Raw genomic sequence first — 23,055 nt, 5'->3', positions numbered from 1 at the left:
CTGAGTTTAGGCGTGATAAAGGGCTTTTCACTGGCGTGCAAACACTTTGCACCGCTTTGTGAATCAGACCCATAGAGACACACATACACTGTAGGGCTCGATTCACTAAAGCATGGTACCTGCTATCACAACAGTTATCACGCAATCTACAGGGCGCAAACCTTTGCGCGAGGAAAAGGTTACGCCGCGTGATAAGCGGAGGTTTGCGCGCGACCACGTGCGTGTTTCACATAATCGTGTGCAAACCTCCGCTTATCACACGGAGTAACCTCTGCCTCGCGCAAAGGTTTGCGCCCGGTAGATTGCGTGATAACTGCTGTGATAGCAGTTATCACGCTTTAGTGAATCGAGCCCATAGTGTGCAGAAAACGCATACAGAGAACCCGCAGAGGAGTGTGCTCCTAGACTCAGCTTATTACACTCACTCTGCCCACCTCTGGCTCTGCAGACTTCACCAGCATCACTGAAGTACAGAGCACTTGGGGAGGGGTAGAGAGGGTGAGGGATGAGCATTGCTGTACACAAGAGCCTGCTGCACATTGAAGAAAGACTGTCTACAAATCTTTATCTACAAATCTTTGCAAGATTTATTGTCAGTGGCTGAGCAGACGCAATCATTAGAACAATTGAACAATTGTTCAGAGAGCAGAAAGTTTTTTCTCTCTGTGCCTTTAGTTGTCAGTCTCTCCAGACAGGGAAAATAACACTGGGCCACCTGCAGCTTCTGGTCCCCCCTGCAGCTGAATCCTTTTCAGGGTCTATTGTTATGCCCCTGCAAGGTGGGTATAGCTGAAAAGAATATCTATCACTTATAATCTGTTAGGAACATTGCACCAAAACTCATTGAATGTACTATACATATCTGATCCAGGAATAACTCTGAACTTTGATTCAAGAATTATAACTTAAAGAGAAACTGTGACCAAGAATTGAACTTCATGCCAATCAGTAGCTGATACCCCCTTTTACATGAGACATCAATTCCTTTTCACAAACGGATCATCAGGGGGTTCCTTATGGCTGATATTGAGGTAAAACCCCTCCCACAAGAAACTCTGAGGACCATGGTGCTCCTAGCAGTTTCCTGACTGTGAACCTTGTTGCATTGTGGGAAATAGCTATTTACAGCTGTTTCCAACTGCCAAAAAAGCAAGCAGCAGCTACATCACCTGCCAGCAGTAAAAATGTCACCATGTGATAAATGTCAGAATGTAAATCAGGGATTTAAAAGAATTTGCAATGGGCAAACACTGACTAAATCATGTATACATAATTATTGTAAAATGAAGCACTTTTTTATTACAATATTTTCACTGGAGTTCCTCTTTAAAGTGATCCTAAAGGGACAATTGTGCATAGATTGGATATGTACCTCAGTAGAGGGAAGCCTCTGAATAATCTAGATTCCCCACCCCCCTCCACTTTACTATTCCAGTGCTGAAACCTCTTGAACCTCTTTCGACAATGGCTTGTGGATGAGTGCGTGCGGCCACACTCCTGTCCGTGAACTGGTGCTGCCACACGTTGCAGGAGCAGGGAATCTCGGACCCGCACAGTACTTCTGAGCTGTGATACTGCACAAGGGCAAGGCATCTTCTGCCTGCGCAGTGCAGCTGTGCACGTTCATGGATAGGAGAACAGATGCAAACTACAGGGTCCCAGAACTGGATCCATGGTCAAGAGGAGGACCTGCGAAGCCTTGAGGTAAGTATCTAACGTTTACTTTTTTACAAAGTTACAGGTTTGCTTCAAAAGGAAACCTGAAGGGAATAAATAGTTAATTAATAGATATAAATACCTCAATGGACCATAGGCTTTCCAGGCACGGTTCCTTGTTGTACAATGATCACTAGAAAAGAGTGGAGCGCGCCATAGTGTATTACATCAAAGGATGGACATTTATTGCACTTACAAGTTATACTCACAATGTTCAAAATTCAATTGAGCGTGTCAGCGGGCAGCCAGCCGCTATGGATCAGTGGAGGATAACGCGCTGTGGCCGGCAGCGCGGGTCCCGATGGTCTGGGCTCCGTCTCACCTGACGAAGGCGCAGAGCGCCGAAAACGCGTAATGACGTCGTACGCGTGCTGAGGGACGAAGCCACGCCCACCACCAGTGAGACGGAGCCCAGACCATCGGGACCCGCGCTGCCAGCCACAGCGCGTTATCCTCCACTGATCCATAGCGGCTGGCTGCCCGCTGACACGCTCAATTGAATTTTGAACATTGTGAGTATAACTTGTAAGTGCAATAAATGTCCATCCTTTGATGTAATACACTATGGCGCGCTCCACTCTTTTCTAGTGATCATTGTGCAACAAACCCTACCACGGAGCGTCGCAGTGTATACACCTGTAGAGAAATCAGCCATTTGTGACAACTTGGGACCAGGAGCGCAAGAATTTTGTTTGTAGCTACGGTTCCTTGTTGTGTCTAGCCTCCCTTTCGTCTTACCACTAGGGATGATTGGAAAGAGCAAATTCTGTTCCGCCGGAATTCGCAAATTCCGCCAGCACTGAATTCTGTCGCTATGAAAATTTCGCTGGATTTTTGCGAAATTCCACGGAATTCCGGATTTCGGCGGAAAAATTGAAGTAATCGCAAATGGAACCTTATTTATGCTAAATGGTAGCCCATAGACCCTATTGACTGTTCCCTTAGTCCTTTTTCTCCCTTCCTTAGGAGGGTCTCATCTTCCAAGGATTTGTAGGATTTCAAAAGCCAGCTTACATACATTGGCCAGGAGTCAAACCCAGGTCTAGTGCTTGGTAGGCTGCTATCCTAACCATTATACCACTAACACAACACACTACAATGCTACATGCTGAAGCCAGCCTAGCATGTACCATTGTGATATATCCAAGAGAAAAATGAGCTAGCTGGAGGGTAGGGGACACACACCTTGGGGGGCCCTACAGGCTCTGGGGCAATGGCCCACTTTGCCTCTATGGAAGCACCAGCCCTGTCCGTGTGTACGCACTACTGCATGGCTGTGTTCAGAAGCTGCCACCAGGAGTTTCTCAGCCATTTCTTGAATTCTTCAGTGCTACCGATATCCAACAGAGATTCTTGCTGACTTCTTAATCAAATCAATAACGCAACACACAGAAACAGGGCCCTGATGAACTCTACTTCCTTAGAAGTTTACTCATAGGGTCATTGTTAGGCTTACTGTTAGGGCCTGTTTCCATATGTGCCTACATGCGTCTCCAAGAACCACCTACAGTTGAAATGAGTCCTTAGGGTTTTGCCCCATGAAGTTTACCAATGTTGCAGTGCAAAGAGTTCTGTAAGAAGTTCTTGATAAGTGGACTTTCTGTTGGTATGGATGAGCCTGACTCGTCCAGGGAAAAATAAGTGGCAACGGTATGGACAAGTCAGGCTCATCCAGCAGTTCTTAGGCAGAGTTCCCTCTCTTTTACATGAATTTTTGGCCTTACAATTTTTGGCCATCTACGCATTTTTGCATGTTCTGGAAACTTGCATGTGAAATTCGTAAACGAACAAGAAATTTAATGTGAAAAAATGCATATGAAAAACTGCATGTTTTCGTCTAAAAAGAGTAGGGAAATAGTGTCTTGGCAGAAAGAGAACATTAACCACTTGGTGCATGAGGTGCAGTATAATCACGGCCCTGCAAAGTTAGAGCGACGCACCAGGGCCGTGATTACAAGTCTTCTGGCTGCAGGTGGCTGCGCGGGCACGGAAGCGCGCGCATGCGCGCGCCCGCGGCGGCGTTTTGAAGTGCGGGGATTGGTGAGCAGGAACAGCAGTTCCTGCAGCCAATCAGCGTCCCCGAAAGTTTGAATGATCAGTGTCTTAGCCAATGACACTGATCATTCATTTAAAAAAATCCAAATAAACAATTCTGTTTACCCCTGTGTATTCTGCAGTAACAGCAATCTCAGAACACTTGGAATCAAGCGTTCTGAGAGGTGAGTTACTGCAGAATATGTGTATAATGTAATGTGTAATGTAATGTCTAATGTATGTAATATGCAATAAAATGCATTTATGCACTGATCACATAGGGGGACACAGGAACAACCATCAATGTCCCCCTATAGTGAAATAATTGCTTGTTCCCATGTCCCCTGCCTGTGTTCCCCTATGTGATCAGTGTAGTGATTGATTGTACCTGTGTCCCACATGTCCCCTCCCCCCCTGCGCTCGTCCCGCCGCAGTGTTGCGCTTTGCTGATCGTTGATGATCAGCTAAGCGTTGTTAGCATATGTAATCCTATGGGATTACTTACACTGCAGTGTTTGCAGCGCGTTTGCGATTTCCGCCGATCGCAAACGCGCTGCATATGGGAATTTGTATTGCGGATTGTCGATCGGGTGCGCTGCGGTAATGGCGTGCAATATCATGCCCAGCGACGAACATGGCGGTACCCCCGGCGCTGTCCCCGCGAATGTAAATGTGCCTCCTTGCTCATGTCCCCTGCCTGTGTTCCCCCATGTGATCAGTGTAATAACTGATTGTTCCTGTGTCCCTCTACGCTCGTCTGCCGCAGTGTTGCGCTTTGCTGATCGTTGATGATCAGCTAAGCGTTGTTAGCATATGTAATCCTATGGGATTACTTACACTGCAGTGTTTGCAGCGCGTTTGCGATTTCCACCGATCACAAACACGCTGCACCTGGGATTTTGTATTGCGGATTGTCGATCGGGTGTGCTGCGGTAATGGCGTGCAATATCATACCCAGCGACGAACATGGCGGTACCCCCGGCGCTGTCCCCGCGAATGTAAATGTGCCTCCTTGCCCCATGTGATCAGTGTAATAAATGATTGTTCCTGTGACCCCCTACGCTCGTCCGCCGCAGTGTTGCGCTTTGCTGATCGTTGGCGATCAGCAAAGAGCTGTTAGCACATGTAATCCTATGGGATTACTTACATTGCAGTGTTTGCAGTGCGTTTGCCATTTCCACTGATCGCAAACGCTCTGCATCCAGGAATTTGTATTGCAATAAGTCGATTGGGTGAGCGGCGGTAACGGCGTGAAATATCAGACCCAGCGACGAATATGAACCTCCGGCGATGTCTCCCCAAATGTAAATGTGCCACCTTGCCCATGCATTTATAATTTACCTGCGTTCTATCACCCGCCGTGGTGCCTATTATTATTTAGTATTATATAGCACTGACATTTTCCGCTGCGCTGTACAGATTATATTGTCTTGTCACATAACTATCCCTCAGAGGGGCTCACAATCTAATCCCTTCCTTAGACAGATGTCTGTATCAGGTAGCGCATGTATCATAGTCTAGGGCCAATTGTATGGGGAAGCTAAATCGAGAATTTGTCTCTGATTGAATCAATCAGATTCAATTAGAGAGAGATCTGTCTTGGTCGAATCTGCCTGTACATCTCGAGATGTGTGGGCACCTTTAGAGCTGGCGTTTGCCAAGTACCCCTTATTGTGAATAACACCATCTCAAGAACCTGAAACACATATATTTGTTGAAGTGGCCACACACGATACAATTTTTGAAATTTCAATTACATCAATTTTTCTGGTTGATTTGAAAAATCTGTCCAATATACCACATGTGTTCTATTTATTCCCAATATTAAGAAAATTGATGAGATTTCTCAAACAAATTTTAAAAAGCTTTTGATTTTTCGGTACAACGATCATTTTGACTGAAATGCTGTAAGATTGGATCGTTTTATTGTATCGTGTTTGGCCAGCTTTAGGAGTACTTTATATTTGTGCAGAACTGATTTTTAACTGCTGCTGGATGGCAGTGATTGAGCTGGTATTCTTGCAAGGGAAATCATTTCTATCACTCTCGGCACGTTCAGCTCGCTCTCGCTGCTTGCACCGGTCTGTCTTTGCTGCAGCCAATCACTATGATCTCAGCTCGGATTTTTTTTTCATAGACCTGAGGGGGCCAGAGATACAGCGTCCTCAAGTGGTTAACTCCTTATCACCATTGGTATACCCAGTTAAGCCCTTTTCTCAACTTTTTTCAATCCCAAAATGATTTTTTTTTCGCCATCTATACAATTTATGCATATTTTGCCTAAGCACATTATTTTTCCCTAGTCAAAAAAAAAATCCCTTTTTTTTCTCTTCACCTGCCCTACCCGTCTTTATAGATTTGGACCAAGCTATTTGGCTAACTTTGCAACTAAACATGCCGAAGAGGCTATACAGCGCGGAAGAGGCGGCCGCCATTCTGCAGGATAGCGGGGAGGAAGAATTGGAGACACAGGAGGCAGTGGAGGAGTCAGACATGACGGACATGTCCGACACAGATTGGCTTCCAGGGGAAGGCTCAGAGTCACTGGATGATAGTGACTCTGAGAGCGATTCTGACTCTGCTGGACCATCACCGGCCCAACGGCCTAGAGCAGAGGTGCAGGCTAGGAGCACTGTTCCTGTGATATCCAGTGACAGTGACACCTCAGCAGATGAGAGGTCAATACCCCAACCCAGCAGACAGAGGGCTGTCAGGCGAAGAGCAGCAAGGGTGTCACAGAGACCCCCAGTGCCAGAGGACTTGCTGCACCCTCAGTGGTCACCTTCTGCCATGGAAACCCCTAACGTGCCCCCCTTTACAGGAAGAAGTGGCATAAAAGTGGCTACGGATCATTTCACGCCACTTAATTTCTATCAGCTGTTCTTGACGGATTCCCTGTTGCAGCTAATTGCGGATCAAACCAACTTGTATGCGGAGCAATGCAGAGCAGCTAATCCAACTGCCATGTCAGCCAGATGGATCCCCACAAACCCTACGGAGTTAAAGGTCTTTTTGGGCCTAACATTAAACATGGGACTGCTGAAGAAACCCCAACTAAGGCAGTACTGGACCACACAGCCAAATTATGATACACCCATGTATTATGCCATAATGCCAAGACTGAGGTATGAGATGCTGCTCCGCTTCCTGCATTTCAACAATAATGCAGACATGCTTCAGCGTGAGGACCCAGCCTTTGACCGGCTTTTCAAATTACGACCTCTGCTAACTCATCTGAACCAGCAGTTTGCTGATGTTTATGTGCCAGAGCGTCATATTGCCGTAGACGAATCGCTATTCTCGTTCCATGGCAGGCTATCGATTAAACAATATATTCCAAACAAACGGGCCAAATATGGAATCAAACTTTACAAACTGTGTGAGAGTGGGAATGGCTATATTTATAACTTTCACATCTACGAGGGAAAGGACAGCCTACTCCAGCCTGCCGGATGCCCACCCTACATGAGTTCCAGCGAGAAAATTGTTATCCAATTGGTAAACCCTTTGCTCCACCAGGGCTACCACTTATACATGGATAATTATTATTCAAGCGTCCCTCTCTTCAAATTTTTGTACAGTGCCCAGACTGTAGCCTGTGGTACAGTGAGGGCAAATAGAAAAGGCCTGCCACAACAAGTTGTAAACAAACGACTAAACAGGGGTGAGTCATTCAGCTATCGCAGCAGTGAGCTCCTTGCCTTAAAGTACAAAGACAGGAGAGATGTAATGTTCTTGTCTACGATACACACTGAGGCAACAACAACAGTAAGGTCCCGCAGGGAAGTAGTGGTGAAACCAGTGGCAGTCACCAACTATAACAAGTACATGGGAGGTGTGGACCTGGCGGATCAGAAGCTGGCCCCTTACTTACTGGAACGTAAACGGAAGGCCTGGTACAAAAAACTTGCGTTTCATTTACTGCAGATGGCCTTACATAATGCCTTTGTCCTGTTTAATAAAGCAGACAACCGGGTCAGGTTTATCAAATTCCAGGACCAGATTGTCCTGTCCCTGATTTATGAATCTGGCTACACTCCCGTAACAACAGACCCACATGCCTCCGAAGACATTATTAGAATTCGCGACAAGCATTTTCTGGATCCAATCCCCGCTACGCCATCAAGACAGTATCCACAGAAAAAATGCAGGGTGTGTATGAAACACAAAATCAGAAGGGACAGCCGTTACTACTGCCCAAAATGTCCTTCCAAACCAGGACTTTGCCTTAAACCATGTTTTGAAATCTATCACTCAGTCCTTCATTATTAAGATTTTGATTATACTGGGCCCATTTTTATCACACTCTCATGATCTTCCAGCTTTTGACCTCTAGCATAAATTACGACCACCCCCTCAGGCTTTTAATTCAATATCAGACGTATGTCCAATTGTGGATACGAGGTTGGCTCACTCCCCCTACGGGCAACCTGAAGTAAGTTTGCTCTTTGTCTTCTTATCCAATGTTGGACATTTGGCCAATTGTGCATACGAGGTTGGCTTACGCCCCCCACGAGCAACCTCAAGTAAGTATGCCGTTATTAGACGTGCCTAGTTAAAGACACGCATCCATGGTTAGTGTAGTGTAGGGACCCCTCTAGGAGATTGGCCTTGACGTTGGCAGAGGGGCTTAACCCCACAGCCTGCTGGAATGTGGTACTAACAATCTCGTTGTGTTAGCCGCTGGTGACCTGTGTTAACACCGATCGCCAGCTGCTTGTGGTTAACAGTCTGCTGTGCTTTGTGCCCAAAAACTTATCTGATTATGCATGTAGGGTATCATTTTAAACGTGACAAGCGAGAGAACAAAATTTGGGGTCTTTAACAGCTGAGGCCTTTGTCATGTGAATGTTTTTAGTGCTAACGTGAAAAGAAACTGTAAAAAAAGATAAAATCTTCTATGAACTCACCATACTCCTAACGGAATACCTTGGGGTGTCTTCTTTCTAAAATGGGGTCATTTGTGGGGTTCCTATACTGCCATGGCATTTTAGGGGCCCTAAACAATGAGGAGTAGTCTGGAAATCAAATTCCGCAAAATGACCTGTGAAATCCTAAAGGTACTCATTGGACTTTGGGCCCTTTCGCGCAGTTAGGGTGCAAAAAAGTGCCACACATGTGGTATCGCCGTACTCGGGAGAAGTAGTACAATGTGTTTTGGGGTGTATTTTTACACATACCCATGCTGGGTGGGAGAAATAACTCTGTAAATGGACAATCGTGTGTAAAAAAATCAAAAGATTGTCATTTACAGAGGTATTTCTCCCACCCAGCATGGGTATGTGTAAAAATACACCCCAAAACACATTATACTACTTCTCCCGAGTACGGCAATACCACATGTGTGGCACTTTTTTGCACCCTAACTGCGCTAAAGGGCCCAAAGTCCAATGAGTACCTTTAGGATTTCACAGGTCATTTTGCGGAATTTGATTTCCAGACTACTCCTCATGGTTTAGGGCCCCTAAAATGCCAGGGCAGTATAGGAACCCCACAAATGACCCCATTTTAGAAAGAAGACACCCCAAGGTATTCAGTTAGGAGTATGGTGAGTTCATAGAAGATTTTATTTTTTTGTCACAAGTTAGCGGAAATTGATTTTAATTGTTTTTTTCCACAAAGTGTCATGTTCCGCTAACTTGTGACAAAAAATAAAATCTTCTATGAACTCACCATACTCCTAACGGAATACCTTAGGGTGTTTTCTTTCTAAAATGGGGTCATTTGTGGGGTTCCTATACTGCCCTGGCATTTTAGGGGCCCTAAACCGTGAGGAGTAGTCTGAAAATCAAATTCCGCAAAATGACCTGTGAAATCCTAAAGGTACTCATTGGACTTCGGGCCCTTTAGCGCAGTTAGGGTGCAAAAAAGTGCCACACATGTGGTATTGACGTACTCGGGAGAAGTAGTATAATGTGTTTTGGGGTGTATTTTTACACATACCCATGCTGGGTGGGAGAAATACCTCTGTAAATGACAATCTTTTGATTTTTTTACACACGATTGTCCATTTACAGAGTTATTTCTCCCACCCAGCATGGGTATGTGTAAAAATGCACCCCAAAACACATTATACTACTTCTCCCGAGTACGGCAATACCACATGTGTGGCACTTTTTTGCACCCTAACTGCGCTAAAGGGCCCAAAGTCCAATGAGTACCTTTAGGATTTCACAGGTCATTTTGCGGAATTTGATTTCCAGACTACTCCTCATGGTTTAGGGCCCCTAAAATGCCAGGGCAGTATAGGAACCCCACAAATGACCCCATTTTAGAAAGAAGACACCCCAAGGTATTCAGTTAGGAGTATGGTGAGTTCATAGAAGATTTTATTTTTTTGTCACAAGTTAGCGGAAATTGATTTTAATTGTTTTTTTCCACAAAGTGTCATGTTCCGCTAACTTGTGACAAAAAATAAAATCTTCTATGAACTCACCATACTCCTAACGGAATACCTTGGGGTGTCTTCTTTCTAAAATGGGGTCATTTGTGGGGTTCCTATACTGCCCTGGCATTTTTAGGGGCCCTAAACCGTGAGGAGTAGTCTGAAAATCAAATTCCGCAAAATGACCTGTGAAATCCTAAAGGTACTCATTGGACTTTGGGCCCTTTAGCGCAGTTAGGGTGCAAAAAAGTGCCACACATGTGGTATTGCCGTACTCGGGAGAAGTAGTATAATGTGTTTTGGGGTGTATTTTTACACATACCCATGCTGGGTGGGAGAAATACCTCTGTAAATGACAATCTTTTGATTTTTTTACACACGATTGTCCATTTACAGAGTTATTTCTCCCACCCAGCATGGGTATGTGTAAAAATGCACCCCAAAACACATTATACTACTTCTCCCGAGTACGGCAATACCACATGTGTGGCACTTTTTTGCACCCTAACTGCGCTAAAGGGCCCAAAGTCCAATGAGTACCTTTAGGATTTCACAGGTCATTTTGCGGAATTTGATTTCCAGACTACTCTTCATGGTTTAGGGCCCCTAAAATGCCAGGGCAGTATAGGAACCCCACAAATGACCCCATTTTAGAAAGAAGACACCCCAAGGTATTCAGTTAGGAGTATGGTGAGTTCATAGAAGATTTTATTTTTTTGTCACAAGTTAGCGGAAATTGATTTTAATTGTTTTTTTCCACAAAGTGTCATGTTCCGCTAACTTGTGACAAAAAATAAAATCTTCTATGAACTCACCATACTCCTAACGGAATACCTTGGGGTGTCTTCTTTCTAAAATGGGGTCATTTGTGGGGTTCCTATACTGCCCTGGCATTTTAGGGGCCCTAAACCGTGAGGAGTAGTCTTGAAACCAAATGTCGCAAAATGACCTGTGAAATCCTAAAGGTACTCATTGGACTTTGGGCCCTTTAGCGCAGTTAGGGTGCAAAAAAGTGCCACACATGTGGTATCGCCGTACTCGGGAGAAGTAGTATAATGTGTTTTGTGGTGTATTTTTACACATACCCATGCTGGGTGGGAGAAATAACTCTGTAAATGGACAATTGTGTGTAAAAAAATGAAAAAAATGTCATTTACAGAGATATTTCTCCCACCCAGTATGGGTATGTGTAAAAATACACCCCAAAACACATTATACTACTTCTACTGAGTACGGCAATACCACATGTGTGGCACTTTTTTGCAGCCTAACTGCGCTAAGGGGTCCAAAGTCCAATGAGCACCTTTAGGCTTTACAGGGGTGCTTACAATTTAGCACCCCCAAAATGTCAGGACAGTAAACACACCCCACAAATGACCCCATTTTGAAAAGTAGACACTTCAAGGTATTCAGAGAGGGGCATGGTGAGTCCGTGGCAGATTTCATTTTTTTTTTTGTCGCAAGTTGGAAGAAATGGAAACTTTTTTTTTTTTTTTTTTTTTGTCACAAAGTGTCATTTTCCGCTTACTTGTGACAAAAAATAATATCTTCTATGAACTCACTATGCCTCTCAGTGAATACTTTGGGATGTCTTCTTTCCAAAATGGGGTAATTTGGGGGGTATTTATACTATCCTGGAATTCTAGCCCCTCATGAAACATGACAGGGGGTCAGAAAAGTCATAGATGCTTGAAAATGAGAAAATTCACTTTTTGCACCATAGTTTGTAAACGCTATAACTTTTACCCAAACCAATAAATATACACTGAATGGGGTTTTTTTTATCAAAAACATGTTTGTCCACATTTTTCGCGCTGCATGTATACAGAAATTTTACTTTATTTGAAAAATGTCAGCACAGAAAGTTAAAAAAATCATTTTTTTGCCAAAATTCATGTCTTTTTTGATGAATATAATAAAAAGTAAAAATTGCAGGAGCAATCAAATAGCACCAAAAGAAAGCTTTATTAGTGACAAGAAAAGGAGCCAAAATCCATTTAGGTGGTAGGTTGTATGAGCGAGCAATAAACCGTGAAAGCTGCAGTGGTCTGAATGGAAAAAAAGTGGCCGGTCCTTAAGGGGTAGAAAGCCCTAGGTCCTCAAGTGGTTAAAGAGAACCCGAGGTGGGATTTAATTATTTTACCGGGGCACAGAGGCTGGTTGTGCACACTAAGACCAGCCTCTGTTGCCCCATGGTGTGCCTCCATGTGTCCCCTGGGCGCCGCTAAAGCCCCCGTAGTGCTGGAGACATGCAGCGTGTCGCCAGCACAATGTTTACCTAAGCGCTGTCTGTCAGCGCCGCTCCCTCGCCTCCTCCGCATCGGCGCTACCCGCCCGTGTCCCTTCCCTCCCGCTGATAGGAGGGAAGTGACGCGGGCAGGTAGCGCCGATGCGGAGGAGGCGGGGGAGCGGCGCTGACAGACAGCGCTTAGGTAAATATTGTGCTGGCGACACGCTGCGTGTCGCCAGCACTACGGGGGCTAAAGCGGCGCCCAGGGGGGACATGGAGACACACCATGGGGTAACAGAGGCTGGTGTTACTGTACATAACCAGCCTCTGTGCCCCACTAGCATAATAAATTCCCACCTCGGGTTCTCTTTAAGCTAAATGTATTTTTTGACATAATTTTGTTTTCAAAACTTTTATTATACCTAAAATGTATACTAGATCCTTGCTTGACAAATTTTGGAAAGTTAGAGGCAAAACTTTCACAAAAAAATAATTAAACCACTTTTTTCACAGAAATCCAGAGAGGTTAAAAGGAAAGTTAAAATTACTCTTCTGAGTGGGAAATGTGTTAAGTGTGTAATTTCCCATAGAAGTGGAAAATGAAAATCAATACTACTGATCAGAGGCTTTTCAGCGCCCAGGGACAAAGTTTTTGCGCCCCCCTTCCCGGGACAAACTGGGCATGGCCATGCTTCAGAATGTGGGTGTGTTCATGGGTGGAACCAAATGTACAAATGCTGTTTACATAGCCAGTTTTTCCACCATTCCACCATTTAGACAGCCAAATGTGCCCCCCTTTAGATAGCCAGATGTGCCCCCCTTGTTCTGCTGCTGTTAACACCTCTGCATTCCTCTGCAGAGGGAAGGTGAGAAGCCCGGGGCACTTTGGGAAGCCAGCGAGCTGCCTCTCATTCACTTGGGGTGCAGTGGCAATGCTCTGCGCCCCCTTACAGTGCTGCGCCCAGGGACATGTGTTCCCCCTTGCCCACCCATAGCTACGCCTCTGCTACTGAGCTTCACAGTGTTTTCTGCTGGTGAAAATTGTTAAAGAGGAAGTTCACTTAATGTACTGGTTCAAATTGCATATTTTTTACAATATTACATAACCTCCTTGCCGGTTATCCCGAGCTCAGCTCGGGGTAACCTGTGCAGGAGGATTTCTCAGGCCCCGCTGGGCCGATTTGTATAATTTTTTTTATTGCATGCAGCTAGCACTTTGCTAGCTGCCTGCATATTCTGCATATTCTGATTGCCGCCGCTCGCCGGCGATTCGCCGCTACCCGTCACGCCGGCCCCCCCTCCAGACCCCTTGCGCAGCCTGGCCAATCAGTGCCAAGCAGCGCTGAGGGGTGGATCGGGATTCCCTCTGACGTCCCGATGTCCATGATGTCGTTGACGTCATCCCACCCCATCGCCATGGCAACCGGGGAAGCCCAGCAGGAAATCCCATTCTGAACGGGATTTCCTGCTTACTCTGATCGCCGGAGGCGATCGGAGTGGCTGCGGGGATGCCGCTGCTCAGCGGCTATCATGTGGTGAGCCCTGGGCTTGCTACATGATTTAAAAAATAAAAAAAAAGTGCTGTGCTGCCCCCTTGCCCCAGCAAGGGGGTTAATAAATTATTTAGTCAGTGTCTGCCTATTGTAGAATCTTTCTTCTTGATATACATTATTACATTTTTCACAGGTGTCACCATCTTTACTACTAGTAAGGGGCATCACTACAGAATCTTTGATTTGTGTGTGTTCCGAAGTCAGCAGAAACAACACTTGGGGCTTGATTCACAAAGCGGTGGTAACTCAGTTATCACGCCTAAAAGACTTTAGGCGTGATAAGCGGTGCAAAGCTGAGTTATCACCGATTTGTGCTGCTCTTCGCGCGAAGCTCCCGCGCGCAAAGTTTTGCGCGCTTAGCGCACCGCGCTGCGCGCGCAAAGTCCCATAGGGCTCAATGGACGCTGCGCGCGAAGCACGGCACACTGCGCGCGCAGCGCGGTGCGCTACGCGCGCAAAACTTTGCGCGCGGGAGATCGCGCGAGTTTCTTCTTATCACTCCTAAACTGAGTTTAGGCGTGATAAAGGGCTTTTCACAGGCGTGCAAACACTTTGCACCGCTTTGTGAATCAAGCCCTTGGTCTCCCAGAAGCCACTGGGAGGAAAGAGGTGCATAACTAAATAGCTTAGGCTAAGTATCACAGGGTGGCTACATACCATTATACAGCAATATATACATATGGTAAGAATGTCTAATGGGGAAGCCAGGAAACCAGGATAATTATACATAAAATAGGCTATCCCGTATAATATATTGCATTATAGTAAATACTGTTACAATGCCTCTTTAAATACATTTTTGGAATGTATCTTTAAAATGTCAGAGATGGACAGAGTGAATGTAATAAGCTGAAGCTGGGAGCACACTCATCTGTTGGTATTCTGTATGCATTTTCTGCACAGTCTGTGTGTCTCTATGTGTGAAACCATGCACGTTATATCACAGAAGCTAATGTAATTGCAGGAGAAAATGCATGCACTGTTTCACTGCTGTATGTTTTTTATCTGTATGAGTAAAACACATTCAAGTGTGCACTAGCCAATTAAATAACATTGGTTCTCAGTTTCCCTGCGCAGAAAGCGAGGGGAAAAAATGGATGCCCCATTGTAATAGATAGCCGAGATACCGCTGCAGCAGTAAGCGGCATGGCGGCTATCTCCGCGTCTCAGCCAGCGGCCTCCGCCGCGCAGTTACATGCTGGAGTTTTGCCTGGTCTGTCAGTTGCACATAGACTGAGGGCTATGCGCGCGCGTGCCAGGCGACAGGAACTTTATGCGAGTAGAAGGGGAGTCAGCTGATCGGCCAGTCAGCTGACTCCAGCGGTGCGCCGGATTGGCTGAGTGACTGGGGCGGCGCTGTGGAGCGCGTTCAGTATATATAGGACCTGCCTGACAGTTGCTCTGCGTCTGCTGTTGCGAATGCTACGTGTTAGCACTCAGACCTTAGTCAGATCTCAAAGTGTGCTAGAACCAGCAGGAGCTGGGGATCCACACTTAGTCAGATTCTGTTGATAGCTTAAAGTACTAATTGAATTGCATCATTTGTTATGACCTTCTGCTAGCCTTGACTACTCTTCTGCTTACTGATTCTGTGCCTTTACCTATCTGATCCTGTTGCCAACTCTGCCTGAATACTACTCTGATTTAGCCTTCTGACTCTGTACCGTATCTGTCCGTCCGTTGCCGAATCTGCTTGTCTGACTCACCTGTCCTCACCAGTGAGCCTAGTCACTGGTGAGGGATTCTCATTATAGGAATCACCTGCTCCTCAGATGACCATTAGCTGCAGTACAGTCTGAATCACCTGCTCCTCAGGTGATCAGCAGCTGCAGTACAGTCTGAATCACCTGCTCCTCAGGTGATCAGTAGCTGCAGTACAGTCTGAATCACCTACTCCTCAGGTGACCAGTAGCTGCAGTACAGTCTTAATCACCTGCTCCTCAGGTGATCAGTAGCTGCAGTACACTCTGAATCACCCGCTCCTCGGGTGATCAGTACCATTACCTTACTGTATACCACCCACTCCTCGGGTGAGCTGATCACTACCTTATCTGCATCTCCAGCTTGCTGGAGTTTGTATTCCTGTGTTCAATAGAGATATCTCTCTCTACCAGCTCCTCTGGGGAAGTGAGTATCTCTATCTGTTTACTGTTGCACCAAACACTTATCTTTACATCTGGTTGTCCTGTGTCTCGCTATATTTGCATTATTGGTGATTCTGCAGATCACCACATAATCAGGTATAGCATCTGTATTATTGGTGATACTGCAGATCACCAATAATCAGAAAATCTGTTCTTGCTGACACCAATCGTTACACCCATGCAAAGTTTTGCAGGGGGGGGGGGCACAGTGATTTCTGGTTACGCCCCTGATAAAGCACTCTCTGCTTTCCTCTGCAAGATAGTAGGGAATACAACCGGATCCCCCATAGCCCCCAGGCTCCTAGCAGTTATAGGGGTCATGGGGACTACTGTTCTGCCTGAGTCTGAAGCTGATTCACTGGCTGACTTTACTCCCTATAAAAAAACAATTGCATGGAAAACCATTGGTAATCACGGATATGAAACAGTTATGTAATGCTCTTTTGTAACATTGACCTTAAAAGTATTAGAGACACTGAAGCGGGAAAAAAAAATTATAATATCATGAATTGGTTGTTTAGTAGAGCTAAGAAATAAAGCATTAGGAGCAGAGGCATAAGTCTAATATTTGTTTCCAGTACAGGAAGAGTTAGGAAACTCCAGTTGTTCTATATAGCCATTGAGCTCTTCGACTTGGAAAGTCGTGGAGAGCTCTGACTTCTGATTAGGTTATCTCAGCTGTATTGTGTTTTTCTTTTGCAGAAAACAGTTCAGGACAGTTCAAAATTTCACTGCCTGTTCTGCAAAAAGTTTTAGAATGCTGATTAATGTGTAAACTGCAAGTATTCGAGAATGATGCAATGTTTTAAAAAAAAGCTGTATAACTGAAAATAAAAATATGAGAATATTTTTTTTGCTACCAATGTTCTAGTAATTACTAGAGATGTCGCGAACCTCCGATTTTCGGTCGGTTCGTGAACCCTGTTCGCGAACCTCCGCGAAAGGTTCGGTTCGTGAAAAAGTTCGCGAACCGCAATACACTTCAATGGGGAGGCGAACTTTAAAAATTTTAAAAAACTCTACTGGCTGCAACAATGATAGAAAACATGTTTCAAGGGCTCTATTACCTGGAGGCCCGCCCCTCCCTCCTCCAAGCAAGGTCCTTATGCCATTTCTCTCACTTGTCTGCCTACACTAATTAGTTAAGGGACAGCTGCTACCCTCCACCCTCCACCCTTCTATCTATTCCCTCTCATCTGCCAGGGAATTATACTATTTCAAAAACCAGTTTACATACCATAGCTGGGAATCGAACCTGGGTCTCACTGTGTGGTGGGCAAGCACACTAACCGCTGTACCACATCAGTAGTAACTGAAGCTAGCCTAGCATTTACTATTTATGCTCAATGCAATTGAAACATTAGGTTGCTTAAAGGGAACCTTAACTAAGAGTGATATGGATGTTTCCTGTAAACCACAGGTGTCGAACTCCAGCCCTGGAGGGCCAGATCCATGCCAGTGTTGAGGATGGACTGAGAAGGAGAGGAATGTGTTCTACATGATGGGCCACACCTTTCCTGATTCAGACCCATCAATTAATTTAAGTTGTGTCAAAAATGTGTGAGGACCTCAGCCCTTGTAGGACCGGTTTGACATCCCTGCTGTAAACAATACCAGTTGCCTGGCAGTCCAGCTGATCTCTGTGACTGCAATAGTGGCTGAATCACACCCTGAAACAAGCATGCAGCTAATCCAGTCTGACTTCAGTCAGAGCACCTGATCTGCATGCTTGTTCAGGGGCTGTGGCTAAAAGTATTAGAGACACAGGATCAGCAGGCGATTCAGGCAACTGGTATTATTTTAAAAGGCAAAATCCATATCCTTCACCGTTTAGGTTCCCTTTAAGGATTTGTAGCATAAAAGCCAACTCACATTGGCTGGGATTTGAACCCGGGTCTCACTGTGTGGTGGGCAAGCACCCTAACCACTGTACCACATCAGTAGTAACTGAAGCTGGCCTAGCATTTACCATTTATGCTCAATACAAGAGAAAAAGTAGACAAGACAAATAACATTTATATCACGCTTTTCTCCTGGCGGACTCAAAGCACCAGAGCTGCAGCCACTAGGGCATGCTCTATAGGCAGTAGCAGTGTTAGGAAGACTTGCCTACTTAAGCAACCTAATGTTTCTATTGCATTTAGCATAAATAGTAAATGCTAGGCCACCTTCAGTTACTACTGATGTGGTACAGCGGTTAGTGTGCTTGCCCACCACACAGTGAGATCCAGGTTCGATTCCCAGCTATGGTATGTAAACTGGTTTTTGAAATAGTATAATTCCCTGGCAGATGAGACCCTCCTCCCTACGGTAGGAGGGAGGAGGGAACAGGTAGAAGGGTGGAGGGAAGCAGCTGTCCCTTAACTAATTAGTGTGGGCAGACAAGCGATTAAAATGGCATAAGAACCTTGCTTGGAGGAAGGAAGGAGGGAGGAGGGGCGGGCCCTCCAGCAGCACAGTGTGTTTGGCAATAATGTGCCTGCTGACTGTGATGTAGAGGTTCAAAGTTTTGCTCAATAGAGCATTATGGGGCAAATCGAACTTCCGCAAAAGTTCGCCTGCTGCAGGCGAACGCGAACCCCCAAAGTTCGCCTGGAACCGTTCGCCGGCAAACAGTTCTCTACATCTCTAGTAATTACCCCTACTACACAACTAATTCATGATATCATATTTTTTTTTCACTTGTGTCTCTTTAAATATGTCTGCTATCTCCGGGCACCTAAAATGGAAATCAGAGTTTCTCAACATTATTACAGTACACGTTTCTAGTAAAATACAACCCAGGAGTTGCCAAATAGCCTTTGGTATGATTAACAATATCTCAAACATGACACATAAACTGTAAAACAGCACACCCTTATTGTGCATGAGGCTAAATGCCCACTTGCACTTGCAAAATCACTCTCAAAATGCTGAGAGTGACTTTGCAATTACAAACATAGTGATTTTCAAGAAATCTAGCCCAAGTGCCCCAGTGCGGTCGCAACCTCTGCAACCCCTATTGCTACACCACTGGTAACTAAACTTCTATCTCAATTATTCATCTTAATAAAACAAACAAAAAAAAAAAACTTGCTATAATGAGTTGACTGTGACAAGAGCAAATATCTCCTGTCATTTGATTATTATTATATAGGTAAAAAAACAACGTTTTGTAAAAGTAGTAATACGTTTTTGCTACTATTATTATTATATTCATTTGATAAATACCTGGTAAACATACTACATCTCAATGGGAACCTGAGGTGAGAGGGATATGGAGGCTGCCATATTTATTTCCTTTTAAACAATACCAGTTGCTTGGCAGTCCTGAGGAGCATTCCGGCATCAGTGTCTGAATCTGAAACAAGTATGCAGCTAGTCTTGAAGAAAGCAGAGAAAAGTAAAAACTGGGAGCTGGAAAAAAGGGCACCGGTGGCTAGTGGACGAAATGGGCACCGCCACAGACTCTAATGCAATTATTGTTAATACGACTAAAAAAAAAAAGCAGAAAAGAGCGCCCGATAAATATTGTTAACAACATTAGAACATAAAGTTTAAAGTTTTTGAAGTATGTTATCGTTTTAGAAGCTTGCAGTGTTATAGTTTTTGCCATATTATTTTGTTTGTGTGAACAGATTTTAAAATTTCAAAGATACTGTATTATCATTTCTATGTGTAAAAGGGTGTTTTTGCAGGGGAAGTCCACCAGGAGGAGTGGTTCGGGTTAGGCACCTCCCAGGGGGTGGTTAGGGTTAGGAAACATCCAGTGGGATGGTTAGGGTTACGCACCACCAGGGGGGTTAGGGGTTAGGCACCACCGGGGGGATGATTAGGGTTAGGCACCACTGGTGGGGGAGATGGTTAGGGTTAGGCACCACCAGGGGAGTGGTTAGTTTTAGGCACCACCAGGGGAGTGTTCTGTGTGAGAGTACGGTTGGGTTAAGCTGTATTGTTGAATTGCGTAAAAATTTTTGTACCATTAATAAATTTTCGTTATCAACCCCCACTTGTATTTATCGGTAACCAATTTCGTTAACGATGTTTATCGTTATTGAGATTTCGTTATCCACAAGCACCATTTTGTTATCCAGGCGGGACCTTTTTTTCATGCAAAAAAACAAGAGCCCACATTTTTTATTATTATTATTAATAATAATAATAATAATTTATGTATCACCAGTATCTTCTGTGGCATTGTATTGCAGAATACAAGGTATAACAATGCAAAACAAGCAATACAACAGTTAGCAATGCAAGACAGTGGTGGATTTCAGCTGATGTAATGAACAACAAATCGCATATTTTTACATAGGGAGTGAAAGATATGTACACATATTACATAACATTGGGAGACAGAAGGGAAAGAGAGCCCTGACCAATTGGCCTTCTGGTCTTAAGTTTATGGCATAGCACAAAAGGTGAAGGGAAGGTGTGTATGAGATGGCAAAAATGGTGGTCAGTGACCGAAGTGTCCTAGGTAGGAGATAAATGGTTGCCTGAAGAGGTCAGTTTTCAGGTTGCACCTAAAAGGGTTAGTGTGGGTGAGGGGCGGATGTGTTGAGGGAGGGCATTCCAGAGGAGGGGAGAAGACCAATGAAGTCTTGTAAGTGGGTGTGAGAAGACGTGACCAGAGAGATGAGGACAGGAGAATATGGTAATAGAGCAAAATAGGTAGTAGAGCAAAGATTGCTTTTAGGGTGGTGTCAGGAAATAAGGTTATTTAAATTAGAAGGAGCTATGTTGTAAAGAGCTTCGTATCATTTGTATAACTGGCAGCCAGTAAAGGGACTGGCAGAGGCAGATAGGGGTGGAGAATCAGGAGGAGAGGTGGATGAGTTGTGCAGCATGATGGACAGAGTCAAAAGGTTAGCAGGTAGGCCACAGAGCAGAGAATTACAGCTATCTAGTTGTAAAATATTTAGAGCATGCACAAGAAGTTTGGCAGTGTCTTGTGTGAGAAAAGGTTAGATGTGGGAGATGACAGATTTTTTAGGTGGAGATGACAAGAGGAGGATAGTTTGTCAATGTGTGCTTTGAATGAGAGATTCAAGTCCAATACTATACTTAGGCAGTGGGCCTGCAGGGCTGGCATGATTGAAGTGCCATCAACAGAGATTGTGATGTCGGGCAGTGATGTTGAATTGTGGGGTGGATAGATTACCATTTCAGTCTTGTCCATGTTGAGTTTCAGGAAACGGGAGGGCATAAAGGAGGGTATGGCATTGAGACAGTCAGGGGCACAAGCTGTTAGGGTGGCAGAAAGGTAGATTTGGGTGTCACCAACCTTTAGGTGGTACTGGAAAACAAAGGAAATGATGATCTGACTAAGACCGTAAGACTGTAAGTGTAGATAGTGAAAAGGAGAGGTCCACGTACTGAGCCTTGAGGAACTTTAACAGTGAGGGAACATGGGGAGGAAGTGGTGCTGAAGTGAGTGGGCCAGATTTATCAAGAGTGTCTGAGACAAAATGCTGGTAGGCTTGTAGAACTCCGTGCAGAACGTCTCAGGCACCTTAAGAAGCCAGTAGATGGTGCTGTTTCCTTCCTAAACTATTCTAAGGGAGGAGGAGCTAGAAGCCTAGAACAGTGTCTCAGACAAACGAACACAACACTGTATGACTTATTTGTTTATCCATCTGGGACACAAGCAGCCCAGGCTGTAATTTCTCTCCTAAACTTTCATTCTCAAATAATCCTGATGTCTGCTCTGTCTTTTTACACACATTTTTAACATGCTCTAAGCAGTCAATTCTCCACACACTCGTCCACAATTCCCTTCCTTTTCTTAAACAAATAAACAACACCAGGGTGAAGGGGAGTTCACCTTAGTAACAAATGAGTGTGGGTAGATGGCAGTAAATTAAAAAGGAAGCTATGCGGTGTCAGCGTAAACCTGTTCTGTGGGGTTAAGAAGTGGTATTAGCCGCTTCTTATTCAGGGACAGTTCTGCGCTGTTCTTAATCTAAGGATCTAATCTCCCTTCACTTAATAAAGCATTGGGGAGCTTCTTACAAACATGCAGAACACTCCCCCCCTGCTGGTAAGGTCAGTTTAAGAAGAAAAAACTGTCAGTAATGCTTTGATAAATCTGGCCCAGTGACTCTGAAGGTCCTATCTGCGAGATAAGAGGCAAGCCAGGAGAGGACAAAACCCCAAATGCTTATGGATGAAAGGATTTGGAGAAGTAGAGGATGGTCAACTGTGTCGAAAGATGAGTATAGAGTAGAGGCCTTTAGATTTGGTTTAGTATGTATAGGCTTAATGTGGTTTTAGACATCCAACAATAAGAGGTAGTGGTGGACTAACCTCCCAACAGATAACACAATTGGTTTATTATTTCTGTATAAAAAAAAAACAACCCAAAACATTTACTGGAGTAGTGTAAAGAGGCTCATTGTGACACCAATATTGTCTTAGTAAGCCGGTACTCCCCTTTTTCACCACTACCTCTTGTTTTAAGTGTATTTTATATTTTTGGCGCCTCTGTTAATCCAATTTCTAATTGCAGCTAATCTTGTTAGATTAGTGACAGAAACACCTATTCTGCATGCTTGTTCAGGGTCTTTGGCTAATGCTAGGTACACAAGATCCATTTTTTTAGTCAATTTTTCGTTCGATCGATTTTCAATTTGTTTTTTTTCCGCTTGATTTCCTGCTCAATTCTCTTTTCTTTTGTAATCAATTTCCATTTACTTCTATGAGAAATCGAGCACTAAAGCGATCTAAAGTAATATCGGACATGATGGAAATTATCTATCAAATACATCTATTGCAAAAACGTATCGTTTGTACCTAGCATAAGAGTATTAGGCAGAGAATCAGCAAGACAGCAAGGCAATTTGTATTCTTTAAAAATAAATAAAAAGGACAACCTCTATAGCCTTCTCACTTCAGGTTCCCTTCAAGACCCTATGGTTTAAAGGACAGCTGAAGTAAAAATATTTTGAGATACCATGTGTCTCTATAGGTACAATCATAAATAGGACTTTCTAGGCATCTCATAGTTTTTAA

The 23,055-nt window shown here is 44.4% G+C and overlaps 1 protein-coding gene across 1 annotated transcript; it reads left to right on the top strand.

Moving 5' to 3' along the window:
- The first annotated feature begins 6,144 nt into the window (after positions 1-6,144).
- Positions 6,145-8,022, top strand: LOC137522202 (piggyBac transposable element-derived protein 4-like). The gene has a single exon (XM_068242234.1). It carries the CDS (start codon positions 6,145-6,147, stop codon positions 8,020-8,022), a length of 1,878 nt encoding a protein of 625 aa, XP_068098335.1.
- Positions 8,023-23,055: the final 15,033 nt, after the last annotated feature.

This window comes from Hyperolius riggenbachi, chromosome 6 (assembly GCF_040937935.1).
Source record: "Hyperolius riggenbachi isolate aHypRig1 chromosome 6, aHypRig1.pri, whole genome shotgun sequence".
Lineage (NCBI taxonomy): Eukaryota > Metazoa > Chordata > Amphibia > Anura > Hyperoliidae > Hyperolius > Hyperolius riggenbachi.
The sequence above is the reverse complement of the archived record's forward strand: the minus strand, read 5'-3'. Positions and strand labels throughout refer to the sequence as shown.

Bases quoted from the DNA above. Each gene is read 5' to 3' on its own strand.
- LOC137522202 (XM_068242234.1), top strand. From the start codon at position 6,145: ATGCCGAAGAGGCTATACAGCGCGGAAGAGGCGGCCGCCATTCTGCAG.